General features: G+C 45.2%; 1 protein-coding gene across 1 annotated transcript in view; it reads left to right on the top strand.

The window, feature by feature from the left end:
• Positions 1 to 747: 747 nt before the first annotated feature.
• UCK1 (uridine-cytidine kinase 1) overlaps positions 748 to 27108 on the top strand; it is a 33992-nt gene continuing 7631 nt past the window's right edge. Inside the window, exons 1-4 of the mRNA XM_075185266.1 lie at positions 748 to 978; positions 19529 to 19688; positions 20112 to 20208; positions 26293 to 26435. Of these exons, the coding sequence (XP_075041367.1) occupies positions 889 to 978; positions 19529 to 19688; positions 20112 to 20208; positions 26293 to 26435 (490 nt within the window). The 5' untranslated portion in view covers positions 748 to 888. The remainder of the gene's footprint in view (positions 979 to 19528; positions 19689 to 20111; positions 20209 to 26292; positions 26436 to 27108) is intronic.

Genomic DNA, 27108 nt, shown 5'->3' with positions numbered 1-27108 from the left:
TCCCCCTCACATGCCCCCCAGCTTACCAGCGCTCCCCCTCACATGCCCCCCAGCTTACCAGCGCTCCGCCTCACATGCCACCCAGCTTACCAGCGCTCCGCCTCACATGCCCCCCAGCTTACCAGCGCTCCGCCTCACATGCCCCCCAGCTTACCAGCGCTCCCCCTCACATGCCCCCAAGCTTATCAGCGCTCCCCCTCACATGCCCCCAGCTTACCAGCGCTCCCCCTCGTATGCCCCCAGTTTACCAGCGCTCCCCATCGTATACCCCCCAGTTTACCAGCGCTCCCCCTCGTATGCCCCCCAGTTTACCAGCGCTCCCCCTCGTATGCCCCCCAGTTTACCAGCGCTCCCCTCGTATGCCCCCCAGCTTACCAGCGCTCCCCCTCGTATGCCCCCCAGCTTACCAGCGCTCCCCCTCGTATGCCCCCCAGTTTACCAGCGCTCCCCTTATTGCGCAATTAATGTCAGCAGCTGCTCAGGAGGAGGTACATGTACATTGCAGCTACAGCAGCCTCTCCTGTGTACCATGTGACCGCAGCAGTCACATGACCTGGTGATGTCAGCGCCCTTTCCAGAAGCGGCTCTAGCCTGTAGTAAGGCAGCACGGTGTATATTGTGTGGAGGGTGTGGGGAGGGGGAGGTGTAGCCGGGGGCGGTGGTAGTTCCTTATCTCCCACATAGTAACTTCTCTTACAGCTCTCGCATGTCCCAACCTGTCACATGCTCTTACAGACCGCGCATGAGCAATGGCAGGCACACTGAACTACAACTCCCGGCATGCTTTGCAGTGCGGCTCACCTCCCTGCTTCAGTGTATGGGCTGCAGTATTGTTTGTGGGAAATGTAGTTTTTCTCTAAGCCCCACTGACCGCAGGTTGTCCTGGCCATGGCTTCAGCGGGGAACCTGGATGCTCAGGATCGCGGTCACCAGCGGCCCTTCCTGATCGGTGTGAGCGGGGGCACGGCCAGCGGCAAGGTGAGGGCTGCACTGGGGGGAGGGAGTGCTATAGTTACAGGGGGAACTGAAGCCTTGGGGCAGCTGCAGACATAGCAGTTACTACCCAGGTAAGTAGGAGTATTGGGGTAGTTCCCTGGTCACCAGGTGCATTGTCATTATTAGAGGGGGATTCCTAGCTGGTGAACGGTGCATTGCGGTTGTGTCATGTGAGATGTCATTATTACCATGGTTAGCTGGTAACTAGAAGCCTTGTGCAAGTTACCTTCTCACTATACTGCACTAATATTATCAATGTCACTGGGAGATTGTACGGTAGTTACCTGGTCACTATACAGAACTGACCATATCACTGTGAGATTGTACTGTAGTTACCTGGTCACTATACTGCACTGATATTATCACTGGGAGATTGTACTGTAGTTACCTGGTCACTATACTGCACTGATATTATCACTGGGAGATTGTACGGTAGTTACCTGGTCACTATACTGCACTGACATTATCACTGGGAGATTGTACGCTAGTTACCTGGTCACTATAGTACACTGACCATATCACTGGGAGATTGTACGCTAGTTACCTGGTCACTATACTGCACTGACGATATCACTGGGAGATTGTACTGTAGTTACCTGGTCACTATATTGCACTGACAATATCGCTGATAGATTGTACGGTAGTTACCTGGTCACTATACTGCACTGACCATATCACTGTGAGATTGTACTGTAGTTACCTGGTCACTATACTGCACTGACCATATCACTGTGAGATTGTACTGTAGTTACCTGATCACTATACTGCACTGACCATATCACTGGGAGATTGTACGGTAGTTACCTGGTCACTATACGGCACTGACATTATCACTGGTAGATTGTACTGTAGTTACCTGGTCACTATACTGCACTGACCATATCACTGGGAGATTGTACTGTAGTTACCTGGTCACTATACTGCACTGACCATATCACTGGGAGATTGTACGCTAGTTACCTGGTCACTATACTGCACTGACCATATCACTGGGAGATTGTACGGTAGTTACCTGGTCACTATACAGCACTGACATTATCACTGGGAGATTGTACGCTAGTTACCTGGTCACTATAGTACACTGACCATATCACTGGGAGATTGTACTGTAGTTACCTGATCACTATACGGCACTGACATTATCACTGGTAGATTGTACTGTAGTTACCTGATCACTATACTGCACTGACCATATCACTGGGAGATTGTACTGTAGTTACCTGGTCACTATACTGCACTGACCATATCACTGGGAGATTGTACGCTAGTTACCTGGTCACTATACTGCACTGACCATATCACTGTGAGATTGTACGGTAGTTACCTGGTCACTATACAGCACTGACATTATCACTGGGAGATTGTACTGTAGTTACCTGGTCACTATACTGCACTGACCATATCACTGTGAGATTGTACGGTAGTTACCTGGTCACTATACAGCACTGACATTATCGCTGGTAGATTGTACTGTAGTTACCTGGTCACTATACTGCACTGACCATATCACTGGGAGATTGTACTGTAGTTACCTGATCACTATACTGCACTGACCATATCACTGGGAGATTGTACGGTAGTTACCTGGTCACTATACTGCACTGACCATATCACTGGGAGATTGTACTGTAGTTACCTGATCACTATACGGCACTGACATTATCACTGGTAGATTGTACTGTAGTTACCTGATCACTATACTGCACTGACCATATCACTGGGAGATTGTACTGTAGTTACCTGGTCACTATACTGCACTGACCATATCACTGGGAGATTGTACTGTAGTTACCTGGTCACTATACTGCACTGACAATATCACTGGGAGATTGTACTGTAGTTACCTGGTCACTATACTGCACTGACCATATCACTGTGAGATTGTACGGTAGTTACCTGGTCACTATACAGCACTGACATTATCGCTGGGAGATTGTACTGTAGTTACCTGGTCACTATACTGCACTGACCATATCACTGGGAGATTGTACTGTAGTTACCTGGTCACTATACTGCACTGACCATATCACTGTGAGATTGTACGCTAGTTACCTGATCACTATACTGCACTGACCATATCACTGGGAGATTGTACTGTAGTTACCTGGTCACTATACTGCACTGACCATATCACTGGGAGATTGTACGGTAGTTACCTGGTCACTATACTGCACTGACCATATCACTGTGAGATTGTACTGTAGTTACCTGGTCACTATACTGCACTGACCATATCACTGTGAGATTGTACTGTAGTTACCTGGTCACTATACTGCACTGACAATATCACTGTGAGATTGTACTGTAGTTACCTGGTCACTATACTACACTGACAATATCACTGGGAGATTGTACTGTAGTTACCTGGTCACTATACTGCACTGACCATATCACTGGGAGATTGTACTGTAGTTACCTGATCACTATACTGCACTGACCATATCACTGGGAGATTGTACGCTAGTTACCTGATCACTATACTGCACTGACCATATCACTGTGAGATTGTACTGTAGTTACCTGGTCACTATACTGCACTGACAATATCGCTGGGAGATTGTACGGTAGTTACCTGATCACTATACTGCACTGACAATATCGCTGGGAGATTGTACGGTAGTTACCTGATCACTATACTGCACTGACCATATCGCTGGGAGATTGTACGCTAGTTACCTGGTCACTATACTGCACTGACCATATCACTGTGAGATTGTACTGTAGTTACCTGATCACTATACTGCACTGACCATATCACTGGGAGATTGTACGGTAGTTACCTGATCACTATACTGCACTGACCATATCACTGGGAGATTGTACGGTAGTTACCTGGTCACTATACTGCACTGACCATATCACTGGGAGATTGTACTGTAGTTACCTGGTCACTATACTACACTGACAATATCGCTGGGAGATTGTACGCTAGTTACCTGGTCACTATACTGCACTGACATTATCGCTGGGAGATTGTACTGTAGTTACCTGGTCACTATACTGCACTGACCATATCACTGTGAGATTGTACTGTAGTTACCTGATCACTATACTGCACTGACATTATCACTGGGAGATTGTACTGTAGTTACCTGGTCACTATACTGCACTGACCATATCACTGGGAGATTGTACGGTAGTTACCTGATCACTATACTGCACTGACATTATCACTGGGAGATTGTACTGTAGTTACCTGGTCACTATACTGCACTGACCATATCACTGTGAGATTGTACTGTAGTTACCTGATCACTATACTGCACTGACCATATCACTGTGAGATTGTACTGTAGTTACCTGGTCACTATACTGCACTGACCATATCACTGTGAGATTGTACGGTAGTTACCTGATCACTATACTGCACTGACCATATCACTGGGAGATTGTACTGTAGTTACCTGGTCACTATACTGCACTGACCATATCACTGGGAGATTGTACGGTAGTTACCTGGTCACTATACTGCACTGACCATATCACTGGGAGATTGTACGGTAGTTACCTGATCACTATACTGCACTGACCATATCACTGGGAGATTGTACTGTAGTTACCTGGTCACTATACTGCACTGACCATATCACTGGGAGATTGTACGGTAGTTACCTGGTCACTATACTGCACTGACCATATCACTGGTAGATTGTACTGTAGTTACCTGGTCACTATACTGCACTGACCATATCACTGGGAGATTTTACTGTAGTTACCTGGTCACTATACTGCACTGACCATATCACTGGGAGATTGTACTGTAGTTACCTGGTCACTATACTGCACTGACCATATCACTGGGAGATTGTACTGTAGTTACCTGGTCACTATACTGCACTGACCATATCACTGTGAGATTGTACTGTAGTTACCTGATCACTATACTGCACTGACCATATCACTGGGAGATTGTACTGTAGTTACCTGATCACTATACTGCACTGACCATATCACTGTGAGATTGTACTGTAGTTACCTGATCACTATACTGCACTGACCATATCACTGTGAGATTGTACTGTAGTTACCTGGTCACTATACTGCACTGACCATATCGCTGGGAGATTGTACGGTAGTTACCTGGTCACTATACTGCACTGACATTATCACTGTGAGATTGTACTGTAGTTACCTGGTCACTATACGGCACTGACATTATCACTGGTAGATTGTACTGTAGTTACCTGGTCACTATACTGCACTGACCATATCACTGGGAGATTGTACTGTAGTTACCTGATCACTATACGGCACTGACATTATCACTGGTAGATTGTACTGTAGTTACCTGATCACTATACTGCACTGACCATATCACTGGGAGATTGTACGGTAGTTACCTGATCACTATACTGCACGGACCATATCACTGGGAGATTGTACTGTAGTTACCTGGTCACTATACTGCACTGACAATATCACTGGTAGATTGTACTGTAGTTACCTGATCACTATACTGCACTGACCATATCACTGGGAGATTGTACGGTAGTTACCTGGTCACTATACTGCACTGACCATATCACTGGGAGATTGTACTGTAGTTACCTGGTCACTATACTACACTGACAATATCGCTGGGAGATTGTACGCTAGTTACCTGATCACTATACTGCACTGACCATATCGCTGGGAGATTGTACGGTAGTTACCTGATCACTATACTGCACTGACCATATCGCTGGGAGATTGTACGGTAGTTACCTGATCACTATACTGCACTGACCATATCGCTGGGAGATTGTACTGTAGTTACCTGATCACTATACTGCACTGACCATATCACTGGGAGATTGTACGGTAGTTACCTGGTCACTATACTGCACTGACAATATCACTGGTAGATTGTACGGTAGTTACCTGGTCACTATACCGCACTGACAATATCACTGGGAGATTGTACGGTAGTTACCTGATCACTATACGGCACTGACCATATCGCTGGGAGATTGTACGGTAGTTACCTGATCACTATACTGCACTGACCATATCACTGGGAGATTGTACTGTAGTTACCTGATCACTATACTGCACTGACCATATCACTGGGAGATTGTACGGTAGTTACCTGGTCACTATACTGCACTGACAATATCACTGGTAGATTGTACGGTAGTTACCTGGTCACTATACCGCACTGACAATATCACTGGGAGATTGTACGGTAGTTACCTGATCACTATACGGCACTGACATTATCACTGGTAGATTGTACGGTAGTTACCTGGTCACTATACTGCACTGACCATATCACTGGGAGATTGTACGGTAGTTACCTGGTCACTATACTGCACTGACCATATCACTGGGAGATTGTACTGTAGTTACCTGGTCACTATACTGCACTGACCATATCACTGGGAGATTGTACTGTAGTTACCTGGTCACTATACTACACTGACAATATCGCTGGGAGATTGTACGCTAGTTACCTGGTCACTATACTGCACTGACATTATCGCTGGGAGATTGTACTGTAGTTACCTGGTCACTATACTGCACTGACCATATCACTGTGAGATTGTACTGTAGTTACCTGATCACTATACTGCACTGACATTATCACTGGGAGATTGTACTGTAGTTACCTGGTCACTATACTGCACTGACCATATCACTGGGAGATTGTACGGTAGTTACCTGATCACTATACTGCACTGACATTATCACTGGGAGATTGTACTGTAGTTACCTGGTCACTATACTGCACTGACCATATCACTGTGAGATTGTACTGTAGTTACCTGATCACTATACTGCACTGACCATATCACTGTGAGATTGTACTGTAGTTACCTGGTCACTATACTGCACTGACCATATCACTGTGAGATTGTACGGTAGTTACCTGATCACTATACTGCACTGACCATATCACTGGGAGATTGTACTGTAGTTACCTGGTCACTATACTGCACTGACCATATCACTGGGAGATTGTACGGTAGTTACCTGGTCACTATACTGCACTGACCATATCACTGGGAGATTGTACGGTAGTTACCTGATCACTATACTGCACTGACCATATCACTGGGAGATTGTACTGTAGTTACCTGGTCACTATACTGCACTGACCATATCACTGGGAGATTGTACGGTAGTTACCTGGTCACTATACTGCACTGACCATATCACTGGTAGATTGTACTTTAGTTACCTGGTCACTATACTGCACTGACCATATCACTGGGAGATTGTACTGTAGTTACCTGGTCACTATACTGCACTGACCATATCACTGGGAGATTGTACTGTAGTTACCTGGTCACTATACTGCACTGACCATATCACTGGGAGATTGTACTGTAGTTACCTGGTCACTATACTGCACTGACCATATCACTGTGAGATTGTACTGTAGTTACCTGATCACTATACTGCACTGACCATATCACTGGGAGATTGTACTGTAGTTACCTGATCACTATACTGCACTGACCATATCACTGTGAGATTGTACTGTAGTTACCTGATCACTATACTGCACTGACCATATCACTGTGAGATTGTACTGTAGTTACCTGGTCACTATACTGCACTGACCATATCGCTGGGAGATTGTACGGTAGTTACCTGGTCACTATACTGCACTGACCATATCACTGGGAGATTGTACGGTAGTTACCTGGTCACTATACTGCACTGACATTATCACTGTGAGATTGTACTGTAGTTACCTGGTCACTATACGGCACTGACATTATCACTGGTAGATTGTACTGTAGTTACCTGGTCACTATACTGCACTGACCATATCACTGGGAGATTGTACTGTAGTTACCTGATCACTATACGGCACTGACATTATCACTGGTAGATTGTACTGTAGTTACCTGATCACTATACTGCACTGACCATATCACTGGGAGATTGTACGGTAGTTACCTGATCACTATACTGCACTGACCATATCACTGGGAGATTGTACGGTAGTTACCTGATCACTATACTGCACGGACCATATCACTGGGAGATTGTACTGTAGTTACCTGGTCACTATACTGCACTGACCATATCACTGTGAGATTGTACGGTAGTTACCTGGTCACTATACTGCACTGACCATATCACTGGTAGATTGTACTGTAGTTACCTGATCACTATACTGCACTGACCATATCACTGGGAGATTGTACGGTAGTTACCTGGTCACTATACTGCACTGACCATATCACTGGGAGATTGTACGGTAGTTACCTGGTCACTATACTACACTGACAATATCGCTGGGAGATTGTACGCTAGTTACCTGATCACTATACTGCACTGACCATATCGCTGGGAGATTGTACGGTAGTTACCTGATCACTATACTGCACTGACCATATCGCTGGGAGATTGTACGGTAGTTACCTGATCACTATACTGCACTGACCATATCACTGGGAGATTGTACTGTAGTTACCTGATCACTATACTGCACTGACCATATCACTGGGAGATTGTACTGTAGTTACCTGATCACTATACTGCACTGACCATATCACTGGGAGATTGTACGGTAGTTACCTGGTCACTATACCGCACTGACAATATCACTGGTAGATTGTACGGTAGTTACCTGGTCACTATACCGCACTGACAATATCACTGGGAGATTGTACGGTAGTTACCTGGTCACTATACGGCACTGACATTATCACTGGTAGATTGTACGGTAGTTACCTGGTCACTATACTGCACTGACCATATCACTGGGAGATTGTACTGTAGTTACCTGATCACTATACGGCACTGACATTATCACTGGTAGATTGTACTGTAGTTACCTGATCACTATACTGCACTGACCATATCACTGGGAGATTGTACGGTAGTTACCTGATCACTATACTGCACTGACCATATCACTGGGAGATTGTACGGTAGTTACCTGATCACTATACTGCACGGACCATATCACTGGGAGATTGTACTGTAGTTACCTGGTCACTATACTGCACTGACCATATCACTGTGAGATTGTACGGTAGTTACCTGGTCACTATACTGCACTGACCATATCACTGGTAGATTGTACTGTAGTTACCTGATCACTATACTGCACTGACCATATCACTGGGAGATTGTACGGTAGTTACCTGGTCACTATACTACACTGACAATATCGCTGGGAGATTGTACGCTAGTTACCTGATCACTATACTGCACTGACCATATCGCTGGGAGATTGTACGGTAGTTACCTGATCACTATACTGCACTGACCATATCGCTGGGAGATTGTACGGTAGTTACCTGATCACTATACTGCACTGACCATATCGCTGGGAGATTGTACTGTAGTTACCTGATCACTATACTGCACTGACCATATCACTGGGAGATTGTACGGTAGTTACCTGGTCACTATACCGCACTGACAATATCACTGGTAGATTGTACGGTAGTTACCTGGTCACTATACCGCACTGACAATATCACTGGGAGATTGTACGGTAGTTACCTGATCACTATACGGCACTGACATTATCACTGGTAGATTGTACGGTAGTTACCTGGTCACTATACTGCACTGACCATATCACTGGGAGATTGTACGGTAGTTACCTGGTCACTATATTGCACTGACAATATCGCTGATAGATTGTACTGTAGTTACCTGATCACTATACTGCACTGACATTATCGCTGGTAGATTGTACTGTAGTTACCTGGTCACTATTCTGCACTGATATTATCACTGGGAGATTGTACGGTAGTTACCTGGTCACTATACTGCACTGACAATATCGCTGGTAGATTGTACTGTAGTTACCTGGTCACTATACTGCACTGATATTATCGCTGGTAGATTGTACTGTAGTTACCTGGTCACTATACTGCACTGATATTATCGCTGGTAGATTGTACTGTAGTTACCTGGTCACTATACTGCACTGACATTATCGCTGGTAGATTGTACTGTAGTTACCTGGTCACTATTCTGCACGGATGTTATCGCTGGGAGACTGTATGGTAGTTACCTGGTCACTATTCTGCACGGACGTTATCGCTGGGAGACTGTACTGTAGTTACCTGATCACTATACTGCACTGACCATATCACTATGAGATTGTACGGTAGTTACCTGGTCACTATAGTACACTGACATTATCGCTGGGAGACTGTACTGTAGTTACCTGGTCACTATTCTGCACGGATGTTATCGCTGGGAGACTGTATGGTAGTTACTGGTCACTATACTGCACGGACCATATCACTGGTAGATTGTACGGTAGTTACCTGATCACTATACTGCACTGACCATATCACTGGGAGATTGTACTGTAGTTACCTGGTCACTATACTGCACTGACAATATCACTGGTAGATTGTACTGTAGTTACCTGATCACTATACTGCACTGACCATATCACTGGGAGATTGTACTGTAGTTACCTGGTCACTATACTGCACTGACAATATCACTGGTAGATTGTACTGTAGTTACCTGATCACTATACTGCACTGACCATATCACTGGCAGATTGTACGGTAGTTACCTGGTCACTATACTGCACGGACCATATCACTGGTAGATTGTACGGTAGTTACCTGGTCACTATACTGCACTGACCATATCACTGGGAGATTGTACTGTAGTTACCTGGTCACTATACTACACTGACAATATCACTGGTAGATTGTACTGTAGTTACCTGATCACTATACTGCACTGACCATATCACTGGGAGATTGTACTGTAGTTACCTGGTCACTATACTGCACTGACCATATCACTGGGAGATTGTACTGTAGTTACCTGGTCACTATACTACACTGACAATATCGCTGGGAGATTGTACGCTAGTTACCTGATCACTATACTGCACTGACCATATCACTGGGAGATTGTACGGTAGTTACCTGATCACTATACGGCACTGACATTATCACTGGTAGATTGTACGGTAGTTACCTGGTCACTATACTGCACTGACCATATCACTGGGAGATTGTACGGTAGTTACCTGGTCACTATACTGCACTGACCATATCACTGGGAGATTGTACTGTAGTTACCTGGTCACTATACTGCACTGACCATATCACTGGGAGATTGTACGGTAGTTACCTGGTCACTATACCGCACTGACAATATCACTGGGAGATTGTACGGTAGTTACCTGATCACTATACTGCACTGACCATATCTCTGATAGATTGTACTGTAGTTACCTGGTCACTATACTGCACTGACAATATCGCTGGGAGATTGTACTGTAGTTACCTGATCACTATACGGCACTGACATTATCACTGTGAGATTGTACTGTAGTTACCTGGTCACTATACTGCACTGACCATATCACTGGGAGATTGTACTGTAGTTACCTGGTCACTATACTGCACTGACCATATCACTGGGAGATTGTACTGTAGTTACCTGGTCACTATACTGCACTGACCATATCACTGTGAGATTGTACTGTAGTTACCTGATCACTATACTGCACTGACCATATCACTGGGAGATTGTACTGTAGTTACCTGATCACTATACTGCACTGACCATATCACTGTGAGATTGTACTGTAGTTACCTGATCACTATACTGCACTGACCATATCACTGTGAGATTGTACTGTAGTTACCTGGTCACTATACTGCACTGACCATATCGCTGGGAGATTGTACGGTAGTTACCTGGTCACTATACTGCACTGACCATATCACTGGGAGATTGTACGGTAGTTACCTGGTCACTATACTGCACTGACATTATCACTGTGAGATTGTACTGTAGTTACCTGGTCACTATACGGCACTGACATTATCACTGGTAGATTGTACTGTAGTTACCTGGTCACTATACTGCACTGACCATATCACTGGGAGATTGTACTGTAGTTACCTGATCACTATACGGCACTGACATTATCACTGGTAGATTGTACTGTAGTTACCTGATCACTATACTGCACTGACCATATCACTGGGAGATTGTACGGTAGTTACCTGATCACTATACTGCACTGACCATATCACTGGGAGATTGTACGGTAGTTACCTGATCACTATACTGCACGGACCATATCACTGGGAGATTGTACTGTAGTTACCTGGTCACTATACTGCACTGACCATATCACTGTGAGATTGTACGGTAGTTACCTGGTCACTATACTGCACTGACCATATCACTGGTAGATTGTACTGTAGTTACCTGATCACTATACTGCACTGACCATATCACTGGGAGATTGTACGGTAGTTACCTGGTCACTATACTGCACTGACCATATCACTGGGAGATTGTACGGTAGTTACCTGGTCACTATACTACACTGACAATATCGCTGGGAGATTGTACGCTAGTTACCTGATCACTATACTGCACTGACCATATCGCTGGGAGATTGTACGGTAGTTACCTGATCACTATACTGCACTGACCATATCGCTGGGAGATTGTACGGTAGTTACCTGATCACTATACTGCACTGACCATATCACTGGGAGATTGTACTGTAGTTACCTGATCACTATACTGCACTGACCATATCACTGGGAGATTGTACTGTAGTTACCTGATCACTATACTGCACTGACCATATCACTGGGAGATTGTACGGTAGTTACCTGGTCACTATACCGCACTGACAATATCACTGGTAGATTGTACGGTAGTTACCTGGTCACTATACCGCACTGACAATATCACTGGGAGATTGTACGGTAGTTACCTGGTCACTATACGGCACTGACATTATCACTGGTAGATTGTACGGTAGTTACCTGGTCACTATACTGCACTGACCATATCACTGGGAGATTGTACTGTAGTTACCTGATCACTATACGGCACTGACATTATCACTGGTAGATTGTACTGTAGTTACCTGATCACTATACTGCACTGACCATATCACTGGGAGATTGTACGGTAGTTACCTGATCACTATACTGCACTGACCATATCACTGGGAGATTGTACGGTAGTTACCTGATCACTATACTGCACGGACCATATCACTGGGAGATTGTACTGTAGTTACCTGGTCACTATACTGCACTGACCATATCACTGTGAGATTGTACGGTAGTTACCTGGTCACTATACTGCACTGACCATATCACTGGTAGATTGTACTGTAGTTACCTGATCACTATACTGCACTGACCATATCACTGGGAGATTGTACGGTAGTTACCTGGTCACTATACTACACTGACAATATCGCTGGGAGATTGTACGCTAGTTACCTGATCACTATACTGCACTGACCATATCGCTGGGAGATTGTACGGTAGTTACCTGATCACTATACTGCACTGACCATATCGCTGGGAGATTGTACGGTAGTTACCTGATCACTATACTGCACTGATCATATCGCTGGGAGATTGTACTGTAGTTACCTGATCACTATACTGCACTGACCATATCACTGGGAGATTGTACTGTAGTTACCTGATCACTATACTGCACTGACCATATCACTGGGAGATTGTACGGTAGTTACCTGGTCACTATACCGCACTGACAATATCACTGGTAGATTGTACGGTAGTTACCTGGTCACTATACCGCACTGACAATATCACTGGGAGATTGTACGGTAGTTACCTGATCACTATACGGCACTGACATTATCACTGGTAGATTGTACGGTAGTTACCTGGTCACTATACTGCACTGACCATATCACTGGGAGATTGTACGGTAGTTACCTGGTCACTATATTGCACTGACAATATCGCTGATAGATTGTACTGTAGTTACCTGATCACTATACTGCACTGACATTATCGCTGGTAGATTGTACTGTAGTTACCTGGTCACTATTCTGCACTGATATTATCACTGGGAGATTGTACGGTAGTTACCTGGTCACTATACTGCACTGACAATATCGCTGGTAGATTGTACTGTAGTTACCTGGTCACTATACTGCACTGATATTATCGCTGGTAGATTGTACTGTAGTTACCTGGTCACTATACTGCACTGATATTATCGCTGGTAGATTGTACTGTAGTTACCTGGTCACTATACTGCACTGACATTATCGCTGGTAGATTGTACTGTAGTTACCTGGTCACTATTCTGCACGGATGTTATCGCTGGGAGACTGTATGGTAGTTACCTGGTCACTATTCTGCACGGACGTTATCGCTGGGAGACTGTACTGTAGTTACCTGATCACTATACTGCACTGACCATATCACTATGAGATTGTACGGTAGTTACCTGGTCACTATAGTACACTGACATTATCGCTGGGAGACTGTACTGTAGTTACCTGGTCACTATTCTGCACGGATGTTATCGCTGGGAGACTGTATGGTAGTTACTGGTCACTATACTGCACGGACCATATCACTGGTAGATTGTACGGTAGTTACCTGATCACTATACTGCACTGACCATATCACTGGGAGATTGTACTGTAGTTACCTGGTCACTATACTGCACTGACAATATCACTGGTAGATTGTACTGTAGTTACCTGATCACTATACTGCACTGACCATATCACTGGGAGATTGTACTGTAGTTACCTGGTCACTATACTGCACTGACAATATCACTGGTAGATTGTACTGTAGTTACCTGATCACTATACTGCACTGACCATATCACTGGCAGATTGTACGGTAGTTACCTGGTCACTATACTGCACGGACCATATCACTGGTAGATTGTACGGTAGTTACCTGGTCACTATACTGCACTGACCATATCACTGGGAGATTGTACTGTAGTTACCTGGTCACTATACTGCACTGACCATATCACTGGGAGATTGTACTGTAGTTACCTGGTCACTATACTACACTGACAATATCGCTGGGAGATTGTACGCTAGTTACCTGATCACTATACTGCACTGACCATATCACTGGGAGATTGTACGGTAGTTACCTGATCACTATACGGCACTGACATTATCACTGGTAGATTGTACGGTAGTTACCTGGTCACTATACTGCACTGACCATATCACTGGGAGATTGTACGGTAGTTACCTGGTCACTATACTGCACTGACCATATCACTGGGAGATTGTACTGTAGTTACCTGGTCACTATACTGCACTGACCATATCACTGGGAGATTGTACGGTAGTTACCTGGTCACTATACCGCACTGACAATATCACTGGGAGATTGTACGGTAGTTACCTGATCACTATACTGCACTGACCATATCTCTGATAGATTGTACTGTAGTTACCTGGTCACTATACTGCACTGACAATATCGCTGGGAGATTGTACTGTAGTTACCTGATCACTATACGGCACTGACATTATCACTGTGAGATTGTACTGTAGTTACCTGGTCACTATACTGCACTGACCATATCACTGGGAGATTGTACTGTAGTTACCTGGTCACTATACTGCACTGACAATATCACTGGGAGATTGTACGGTAGTTACCTGGTCACTATACTGCACTGATATTATCACTGTGAGATTGTACGGTAGTTACCTGGTCACTATACTGCACTGACCATATCACTGGGAGATTGTACGGTAGTTACCTGGTCACTATACTGCACTGACCATATCACTGGGAGATTGTACTGTAGTTACCTGGTCACTATACAGCACTGACATTATCACTGTGAGATTGTACTGTAGTTACCTGATCACTATACTGCACTGACATTATCACTGGGAGATTGTACGGTAGTTACCTGGTCACTATACTGCACTGACAATATCACTGGGAGATTGTACTGTAGTTACCTGGTCACTATACTGCACTGACCATATCACTGGGAGATTGTACTGTAGTTAACTGGTCACTATACTGCACTGACATTATCGCTGGGAGATTGTACGGTAGTTACCTGGTCACTATACTGCACTGACCATATCACTGGGAGATTGTACGGTAGTTACCTGGTCACTATACTGCACTGACATTATCGCTGGGAGATTGTACTGTAGTTACCTGATCACTATACTGCACTGACCATATCACTGTGAGATTGTACTGTAACCTGGTCACTATACTGCACTGACATTATCGCTGGTAGATTGTACTGTAGTTACCTGGTCACTATTCTGCACTGATATTATCACTGGGAGATTGTACGGTAGTTACCTGGTCACTATACTGCACTGACAATATCGCTGGTAGATTGTACTGTAGTTACCTGGTCACTATACTGCACTGATATTATCGCTGGTAGATTGTACTGTAGTTACCTGGTCACTATACTGCACTGATATTATCGCTGGTAGATTGTACTGTAGTTACCTGGTCACTATACTGCACTGACATTATCGCTGGTAGATTGTACTGTAGTTACCTGGTCACTATTCTGCACGGATGTTATCGCTGGGAGACTGTATGGTAGTTACCTGGTCACTATTCTGCACGGACGTTATCGCTGGGAGACTGTACTGTAGTTACCTGATCACTATACTGCACTGACCATATCACTATGAGATTGTACGGTAGTTACCTGGTCACTATAGTACACTGACATTATCGCTGGGAGACTGTACTGTAGTTACCTGGTCACTATTCTGCACGGATGTTATCGCTGGGAGACTGTATGGTAGTTACTGGTCACTATACTGCACGGACCATATCACTGGTAGATTGTACGGTAGTTACCTGATCACTATACTGCACTGACCATATCACTGGGAGATTGTACTGTAGTTACCTGGTCACTATACTGCACTGACAATATCACTGGTAGATTGTACTGTAGTTACCTGATCACTATACTGCACTGACCATATCACTGGCAGATTGTACGGTAGTTACCTGGTCACTATACTGCACGGACCATATCACTGGTAGATTGTACGGTAGTTACCTGGTCACTATACTGCACTGACCATATCACTGGGAGATTGTACTGTAGTTACCTGGTCACTATACTACACTGACAATATCACTGGTAGATTGTACTGTAGTTACCTGATCACTATACTGCACTGACCATATCACTGGGAGATTGTACTGTAGTTACCTGGTCACTATACTGCACTGACCATATCACTGGGAGATTGTACTGTAGTTACCTGGTCACTATACTACACTGACAATATCGCTGGGAGATTGTACGCTAGTTACCTGATCACTATACTGCACTGACCATATCACTGGGAGATTGTACGGTAGTTACCTGATCACTATACGGCACTGACATTATCACTGGTAGATTGTACGGTAGTTACCTGGTCACTATACTGCACTGACCATATCACTGGGAGATTGTACGGTAGTTACCTGGTCACTATACTGCACTGACCATATCACTGGGAGATTGTACTGTAGTTACCTGGTCACTATACTGCACTGACCATATCACTGGGAGATTGTACGGTAGTTACCTGGTCACTATACCGCACTGACAATATCACTGGGAGATTGTACGGTAGTTACCTGATCACTATACTGCACTGACCATATCACTGATAGATTGTACTGTAGTTACCTGGTCACTATACTGCACTGACAATATCGCTGGGAGATTGTACTGTAGTTACCTGATCACTATACGGCACTGACATTATCACTGGGAGATTGTACTGTAGTTACCTGGTCACTATACTGCACTGACCATATCACTGGGAGATTGTACTGTAGTTACCTGGTCACTATACTGCACTGACAATATCACTGGGAGATTGTACGGTAGTTACCTGGTCACTATACTGCACTGATATTATCACTGTGAGATTGTACGGTAGTTACCTGGTCACTATACTGCACTGACCATATTACTGGGAGATTGTACGGTAGTTACCTGGTCACTATACTGCACTGACCATATCACTGGGAGATTGTACTGTAGTTACCTGGTCACTATACAGCACTGACATTATCACTGTGAGATTGTACTGTAGTTACCTGATCACTATACTGCACTGACATTATCACTGGGAGATTGTACGGTAGTTACCTGGTCACTATACTGCACTGACAATATCACTGGGAGATTGTACTGTAGTTACCTGATCACTATACTGCACTGACCATATCACTGGGAGATTGTACGGTAGTTACCTGGTCACTATACTGCACTGACAATATCACTGGGAGATTGTACGGTAGTTACCTGGTCACTATACTGCACTGATATTATCACTGGGAGATTGTACTGTAGTTACCTGGTCACTATACTGCACTGACATTATCGCTGGGAGATTGTACTGTAGTTACCTGGTCACTATACTGCACGGACGTTATCGCTGGGAGACTGTATGGTAGTTACCTGGTCACTATACTGCACTGACCATATCACTGTGAGATTGTACTGTAGTTACCTGGTCACTATTCTGCACGGACGTTATCGCTGGGAGACTGTATGGTAGTTACCTGGTCACTATACTGCACTGACCATATCACTGGGAGATTGTACTGTAGTTACCTGGTCACTATACCGCACGGATGTTATCGCTGGGAGACTGTATGGTAGTTACTGGTCACTATAGTACACTGACATCATCACTGGGAGATGGTACGGTAGTTACCTGGTCACTATAGTGTATTGGAGGTAGCTACTTGGTCTTCAGGGAATTGCATTGCCATTATTAAAAATAAAATTAAGACTGTGTTAACCAGGGGCATTTGTGTTAGTTGCCAATTAACCAAGTGTGCCATAGTAATTTTCGTAGTTTTTCTGGTGACCAGTAGATTTTTGGCACTTGTGAAATATGTTGGAGCACTATACCCTATACTATAAGATGATATTGTTTTACTTGCATTTAAGTAAAAAATAGTTACTTTTTGTTTGACGTTAGAGTATTTTGTGTTGATCAATGTGAAAAACTCCAGAATAAATTCATGTAAGAAATGCTATGGGGGTGAACACTTCTTATAGCCTCTGTTGATGATTGTATTACATTGCTATAATTTTCTTGTCAATTACCACACCAGCCAAGAGACACATTAATGACACCAGTATGTATACTGTAGGCTGTTCCATGATCTAAGGTTCGCTCTATCAATCTGTAGAGGATTCAGGGGTCCGGTCGTGTCAGACTTTGCTCTCTTGTAACCATTGAATTTTGTTAATATGTTACTGCTGGAGATAAGCTGTATTAATTGTAATGTCCAGTGTACTAATCCAACCTGAGCCTTTGTAGCCTCAGAACATTTCAAGACCTATTATATCATGAATGTGCTCGAACCTTTGATCAAAGGCTGGAGATGTCTGTAGAAGATGTAGTGATGAAGGACTTTACTGTTTGTAAAATGGCACCAATACTCCATGTAAAATAAAATATATGGTCCCAATTTTTGTGCTGAGAACAAGTTGTCAGTGGGATCATCAAGAGGACAGCGCTTTAAAAAGGGATCATAGTAAAGTTTATATTGGAGACTGATAATGGTTCTGCCTTACAGTAGCCAAAGACACTTGCCCACCAACAGTTACAATTTTAATTCCGCTTTCTTATGTATCAGGTGTTCCCCAGACCTCTTAGACTCTAGGCTCATTTGGGTAGCGTTTGTTTCACGTCAATGTATGTAATTTATTTGTATCATGAGTCTCGCTGTAGAGCACTACGATATGTACCGACGCTTTATAAATAAAGGATAATCATGTTATCATATGCCTGTTCTAGTCCACAGTATGCGAGAAGATCATGGAGCTTCTGGGCCAGAATGAGGTGGATCACAGACAGAGGAAAGTGGTGATTTTAAGCCAGGATCGGTTCTACAAGGTACTTACACCCGAGCAGAAAGCCCGAGCCCTCAAAGGACAATACAACTTTGATCACCCTGGTGAGTGGAGGTGGTGTCCTGCCCATTTACATGCCAGACTTTAGTTCTACCAGTATTCGGTTTCTGAAAAAAGTAGAGCTAGTAGACCTCTCATAATTGGTCCAGCTAATACTACATTTCCCAGCATGCTTTGCCAGTGCAAAGACATTTGGAGAGCCAGAGGTTACCCCATACCCACTGCCAGGGCGGGACAAACCCCAGATAGCTAATTCTCCTAAATATCACTGCTGATGCCCAACATTTGGAAGCGATTTTTACGTAAATCAATGCACATTTTTCCTTGCTCCTACATTCCACTCACTGGATCCTACATTGATATTATTGTTTTCACCCCTGTCTACTACGCAGAGCCTTAGAAGCAATAGTCCTAGGCTAGTGAGCATTTTTGGAAACACCTGTCCCATGTTGTCTATCTTTTTGCAGATGCTTTTGATACCGATTTGATGTACAGAACACTGACCAGTATCTTAGAAGGGCAAATAGTGGACGTCCCCACGTATGACTTCATCACTCATTCAAGGTCAGGTACCCACATTACACTAATCTGCAAGATACGGTTTCTAATATGTTCTGTAAAATAGGATGTAGGTGAAGCTTGAAATGTATTACGATAGATAGTTATTGTTGTTTCTCTTTCATCCGGTCTGGGGGACACTGCTTACCATGGGTTGTGGAGGGGAGCTTGGGAGTTGGCACCTAACTAGTTAACTTTAGTACTGCTGACAAACCCCTCCCCTCTACAATCCCCCTGCCTCTTCCTGTCCAGTTTTTTTTAGGTGCCCTGGAGTTTGGGCAGCATTTTTTAGTACTTAGGGTAAATTTAAGAAATTTTTTTTTTTTCTTTTATTTTTTTACTTTTTTTTACAGGTGGCAGCGCTGGAGTGTGTTCTACTATAGAGAACACACTCACAGCTTGGCAGCGCAGGCATTCCCCTGTTGGCTGAGAGCCAGCGGCTCTCACTGACAGGGACCGAAAGTATAAGAAGAGGGTGCCTGATTGAAAGGAGTGACAAGCGGTCTCGAGGAACGCTGCACTCCTCCAGCCTCCCCGATAACCGGCGCTGCCATTACAGGCATAGAGCGCCGGTTATCGGATAGTGTAAATGCCGGCGGCCATCTTGGATTTCGGCAGCAGCGCTGAAGGAGAGAGGGCTATACCAAGATTCCCCCCTCATACATAGGAGGGGGGCGTCGGATATCTTCCGCTGCGGAGACCTCTGTCCTAGAGGTCTCCACTACTCTGCCACGTTTTAAAGCAAGTCTTTTTTTTTTTTTTTTTTTTTTTAATTATATTTGCTAATATCGGCAAAACGGAAGGAGGGGGAGCTAAAACATAGAGTTCCCCCCTCCCTACAAAGAGAGAGATGGTCTTTCCCAAGTCTTCTGGCGCCAGCAGAAGCCCGTGAAGAGGAACAGAGCTGAGGAGAAAGCACAGGACTGCTGTCGGACTTCTCCCCTTTGTGGCCCTTGGGCTAAGTATCACCTTAAACTACACACATACCTGATGTTGTAATACTGGGCTAGCAGGTTTACACTATAGCCTCCTACTAGCCATAGATATTTATGGTGTTTACAATTTTCAAGTACAACGTTTAAAAATAAATCAGTTGATTACTTGGTATTTTCTCTGTTCATTACATACTTTACTCTCTCTTTCTCTCTCTATCTCTCTCTCTCTCTCTCTCTGCTATCTATCTGTATATTCAGCTAGATTTTTATTTAGTCTGTGTGCTTGGTGTGCCTTCCTTTATAAATATGACAGATAAGGGAAAGGGCCCTATGGCGAAATATTTCTCATGTTCTAAATGTAATGTAAAATTACCGTGCGCTCAGAGGGACCCGTTGGCGCTCTGCACGGCATGCGAAGCAGAGGCTTCCACTGCACAGACCCAGCAGGTTTCAGTCCCACCGTCGGTGGAACCGGCCTGGGTTACCTCCCTGACACAGTCGGTTAGCTCTTTAGCTCAGATGGTGTTTCAATCTAACCAGTTGCTGACTACTGTGGCAACTTATGTGGCTAGTAATGCTAGTACGCAGTCAGACCTCCCGGCTTCCTCAGGTTCTAGTGCTTTGAGTTTGCTGGGACCTTCATCATTACAGACTGACCCAGCCCTGGTTGCTACCGATCCGGCATGGTCTATAGCTTTTGTAAGAGGTTTGGACAAGCTTAACCAGTTGCTTGACTCCTCTAACACCCCGCCTGCTAAAAGAAAGAGACCTAGATCTGTTAATCCCCTCTTGGTCCTCTCCGACTCTGAGGAGGAGTCTGAGGAAGAAGGGGAAATTTATTCGGACACTGACCAAGGTCGTTCCTCAGAGCAGGGAGAAATTTCTAAAGGCCAATTTGTTAAAGATTTGGTTTTAGCGGTCAGACAGGCGTTGGATCTCCCAGAGCCGGAAGATATTACTCCCAGAGACAGAAGTCTCTTTAAAAAGGCCAAGAGGAAGGCCAGCCGTTTTCCCCCTTCCGCAGAACTTCGAGATATTGCTGAAGGGGCATGGAAACACCCTGATAAAAGATTTTCTATTCCCAAGAGGTTCTCTTCCCTGTATCCCTTACAGGAAGAAGAAGTGGTTCGCTGGGAGAGTATTCCCAAGGTGGATATCCCTATTGCTCGCTTGGCAAAACATACTTTACTTCCAGCCCCTGGTTCAGAGTCCCTTCCGGACGCCAATGACCGCAAGGTTGAATCCCAGCTCAAATCCATATTTGCGGCTGCGGGCTCTGCCTTTAGACCCACATTTGCCTCAGCCTGGGTGCCTAGAGCCATGGAGGCATGGGCAGACCAGCTGGCAGAGGCCTTACAGGACTCAGAATTTCTTCCCCTAGCCTTGCATTTAAAGGAGGCTTCGGGGTATCTTTATGAGGCGGCCCAGAACTCAGCGGCGGTTTCCTCTTCCATTCAGGCGGCCTCCATTTCAGCAAGGAGGACGCTTTGGCTGAAATCCTGAGAAGGTGATGCGGAATCAAAAAGGTCCGTTGAAACTATTCCTTTTTCGGCAGCAGGTTTGTTCGGCCCGGAATTAGATACCCTTATTTCTCAGGCAACGGGGGCAAAAGCACTTCCTTGCCAGTATATGCTAACAGGAGCCGCGCCCCGAGGGGCAGCTCTTTTCGTCAGCCCTTTCGTGGGGCCTCTTCCCATAGGGGACAGTCCTTTAGAGGCAGGCAATCCTATTCCCGAGGCTCCTCTACCAGGGGGAGGTCTTCGTTTACATCTAAGCGCCAGGCCCCCAAGACCCAGGAGAAGCCTGCGTCCTGGCGACCACCCTGTAATGCAGGGGGCGCCAGTGGGGAGACGTCTGTCTCTGTTTTATGAACATTGGGCAGCGTCTTCCCAAGACCCTTGGATTCGGATTATTTCAGAAGGGTACAAGATAGACCTTTTGGGCCTTGCTCCACGCCGTTACTTCCAGACTCCCCTTCCCCGAGATACATTAAGAAGACAGGCTATACAGGATTGTGTAGCTTCTCTTCTGTTTCAGAAGGTCATCGGCAGGGTTCCAGATTGGCAGAAGGGAAGAGGTTTTTATTCCAACCTGTTCCTAGTCTCGAAGCCGGACGGCTCCTTTCGTCCCATCCTAAACCTAAAGGGCCTCAATGTTCACTTAAGGGTGGACAAATTTCGGATGGAATCTCTAAGGTCAGTAATAAACGGCCTAGAGAAAGATCAGTTCATAGCGTCCATAGATATAAAGGACGCATATCTCCACATTCCCATTTGGATCCACCATCAGTCCCTTCTCAGATTTTCGGTGGGATCAGTTCACTATCGGTTTTGGGCCCTCCCCTTTGGCCTCTCAACAGCGCCAAGGGTTTTCACAAAGATTATGTCGGTAATGGCAGCATGTCTTCACCTGCAGGGTGTTCAGGTCGTTCCTTATTTGGACGACCTACTCATCAAGGCTTCCACAGAGAGTTGCCTAGGCTATCACCTATCCCTCACCCAGGCGGTTCTAAAGGATCACGGCTGGCTGATAAATTCAAGGAAATCCCAGTTGGTTCCGTGTCAGCGCATGGTGTTCCTGGGATTCATTATGGACACCAGCAAGCAAAGGATATTTCTCCCAGTAGAGAAGGTCACCTCTATTCAAAAGGTAACTACTCAGGTTCTGTCTTCCCCCAAACCCTCAATGCACTTGTGCATGAGGCTACTCGGAAAGATGGTGGCCTCCTTCGAGACCATTCCCTTCGGTCGAGCCCATTCTCGATGTTTCCAGTGGGACCTATTGTCGAAGTGGTCAGGATCACACCTACACCTGGAACTTCAAAAGATCTCTCTATCTCAGAGGGCGAGAATATCTCTTCAGTGGTGGCTGTGCCAGGATCACTTGAATGTGGGCAGATCTTTCGCACCATGGTCGTGGATTACAGCCACGACAGATGCCAGCATGAATGGTTGGGGGGCGGTAATCCTTCACCTTCGCCCACTCCAGGGACGGTGGTCGGTTCAGGAGTCTGCTCTCCCAATAAATGTATTGGAATTGAAGGCCATTCTTTTGGCCCTCCGGGGAGCACAGTTCCTTCTTCAGGGCCACCCGGTCAGAATCCAGTCCGACAATGCCACGGCCGTGGCATATGTCAACAGACAAGGAGAAACCAGGAGCGCAGCAGCGATGGATATCGCAGCCCAAATATTGGTTTGGGCAGAGCTATATGTTCCGGCAATATCAGCAGTTTTCATTCCAGGAATAGAAATCTGGGAGGCGGACTATCTAAGTCGAAACCAAATGATGCCGGGGGAGTGATCACTACACCCGGAAGTCTTCCAATCTCTGGTTCACAGGTGGGGTCTTCCAGACATAGACCTCATGGCCTCTAGACACAACAGAAAGGTTCACAGGTTCTGCGCAAGGGTAAGAGATCCCTTAGCGGTGGCAGTGGACGTCATGACGATGTCATGGGAATTCAGGATGGGATACCTGTTTCCTCCGATCCCCATGCTTCCTCGCGTCCTCAGACGAGTACGGCAGGGCTCTCTGCCAGTAATTCTAGTAGCTCCCTTCTGGCCACGGCGTGTGTGGTTTGCAGAAATAATATCTATGGCGGAAGGTCCGGGATTCCGCCTTCCGTATCGAGACGACCTTCTTCTTCAAGGTCCATTCCATCACCAGAATTTACCTCCGCTCAATTTAACGGCATGGCTGTTGAAGCCAGCCTCTGGAGGGCTAGAGGTTTTTCTTCCAGTGTAATACAAACAATGATGCGAGCTAGGAAACCAGTTTCATCTCGCATCTATCACCGGATTTGGAAGGCCTACATTAGCTGGTGCGAAAATAGGATATGCCACTCGTCCTCCTTTCGTCTCCCTCGCTTCTTAGATTTTCTTCAGGATGGCCTAGAAGCAGGCCTTAGATTAGGCTCCCTAAAGGTTCAGGTTTCAGCTCTTTCAGTATTTTTTCATACGAAATTAGCTGATTTGCCAGATATTAGGACTTTTTTCCAGGGACTTCTGCATATACAGCCTCCTTATGTCCCTCCTACAGCTCCATGGGATCTCAACTTGGTTCTAGACATGCTCAAGGGGCCTCCCTTCGAGCCATTGAGCAGGGCAGATTTAAAGTGGTTGACCTGGAAGGTCCTCTTTCTTCTGGCTATTGCTTCTGCTCGTAGGGTTTCTGAATTAGGAGCCCTGTCCTGTCGGGAACCTTATTTGGTTTTCCACGAGGACAGAGCGGTGTTAAGAACCCTCCCTTCTTTTGTTCCAAAGGTAGTTTCGGCTTTTCATCGAAACCAGGAAATAGTAGTTCCGGTTTTCTCATCTACTTTTCATGCGGATCAGCAATCGATGGATAAGTTAGATGGGGTTAGGGCTCTCCGCATTTATGTTAAAAGAACTTCCCAGATTAGACGGACTGACTCTCTGTTTGTCCTTTATGACACTAATAAGAGAGGCTGGCCAGCCTCAAAACAGTCCATCGCAAGATGGATTACGTCTACCATCAGACAACCTTATATAAAGGCTAACTGTCCTGTGCCGGAGAGACTTACAGCCCATTCCACAAGATCGGTAGGGGCCTCGTGGGCAGCAAGGAATGGAGCTTCTGCAGACCAGCTTTGCAGGGCAGCCACCTGGTCCTCTGTCCACACCTTTACAACATTTTATCAGTTTAATGTCTTTGCATCAGCTGATGCAGATTTCGCTCGTAGTGCTTTACGAGCGGGATTTTCAGAGTGGTCCCACCCTTAGGGGGCTGCTTTAGAACGTCCCCATGGTAAGCAGTGTCCCCCAGACCGGATGAAAGAGAAAAGAGGATTTATGTACTTACGTTAAATCCATTTCTCTGATTCCGTCTGGGGGACACTGCGATCCCTCCCTTCTGTTATTCTTCTGTGTGCTCTTGTGTGACTGCCCTTTTTATCTTTGGGCTTGTTAAAACTAACTGGACAGGAAGAGGCAGGGGGATTGTAGAGGGGAGGGGTTTGTCAGCAGTACTAAAGTTAACTAGTTAGGTGCCAACTCTCAAGCTCCCCTCCACAACCCATGGTAAGCAGTGTCCCCCAGACAGAATCAGAGAAACGGATTTAACGTAAGTACATAAATCCTCTTTTTAGAACAAATCTATTGCTTTATTGTTGTTGTTTTGTTTTTTATTATACCAGGTTGCCAGAGACTACGAGGGTGTATCCGGCCGATGTGTTGCTATTCGAGGGGATTTTGGCGTTCTACAACCAAGAGATTAGGGACATGTTTCAGCTCAAGCTATTCGTGGACACGGATTCCGACGTTAGGCTGTCCCGCAGGGGTAAGCCAATCATGGCATTTGTGTTCTTTGTAGACATGAATAGCAGATGTGCCCCCTTCCTCCCCCTCCGCTAAGATTATGGTTGGGCTGGTAGGATGTGCCTTCTCTGGGATGTGGGAGCCTTGTGTGGCTTGGTATTGAAGTTACTGCTTATTATAATGGTTCCGCGGCTGTCCCAAGCAGACTAGCAGAAGTTATGATGACGGTTATAACTTTGTATGGGCTGCAGAATTGTTTGTATAACATAAACAGTGATACTAATTTAAGGTAACAGTATGAGGAGAATGTCCAATGGAGCATATTGCCTTTAAAGGACTGTTCACCCTCCAAAAATGTTGCTCTTCTCCAGTTACGGAATTATAGCCCTGCCCTCCCCTTAGCCTTGTAGTGCAGGGCTTTAGCCGGAACCCCTGCTGGGGAATGTTGTGCTAGCACAATCGGCTCTCCAGCTCCCTGCCGCTGTGGGCAAACAATGTTAAACTCCATTGAGGGCTCGTTTATTTAGCGAGAACTTTGCATATATAATTATAGTTTTAGAATAAGTTACGTTTCATATATATGGTCTTTTTTGTTTTTTTAATAATGACATGTTTTTTTTTTTCTTTAAAAAAGATGGAAGTTATGATTTGAGGGCAGGGGTTTGTATATGAATCACCAGTTTTATGATCGTTAC

This window comes from Mixophyes fleayi, chromosome 9 (genome assembly GCF_038048845.1).
Source record: "Mixophyes fleayi isolate aMixFle1 chromosome 9, aMixFle1.hap1, whole genome shotgun sequence".
NCBI classification, from domain to species: domain Eukaryota; kingdom Metazoa; phylum Chordata; class Amphibia; order Anura; family Limnodynastidae; genus Mixophyes; species Mixophyes fleayi.
The sequence above is the reverse complement of the archived record's forward strand: the minus strand, read 5'-3'. Positions and strand labels throughout refer to the sequence as shown.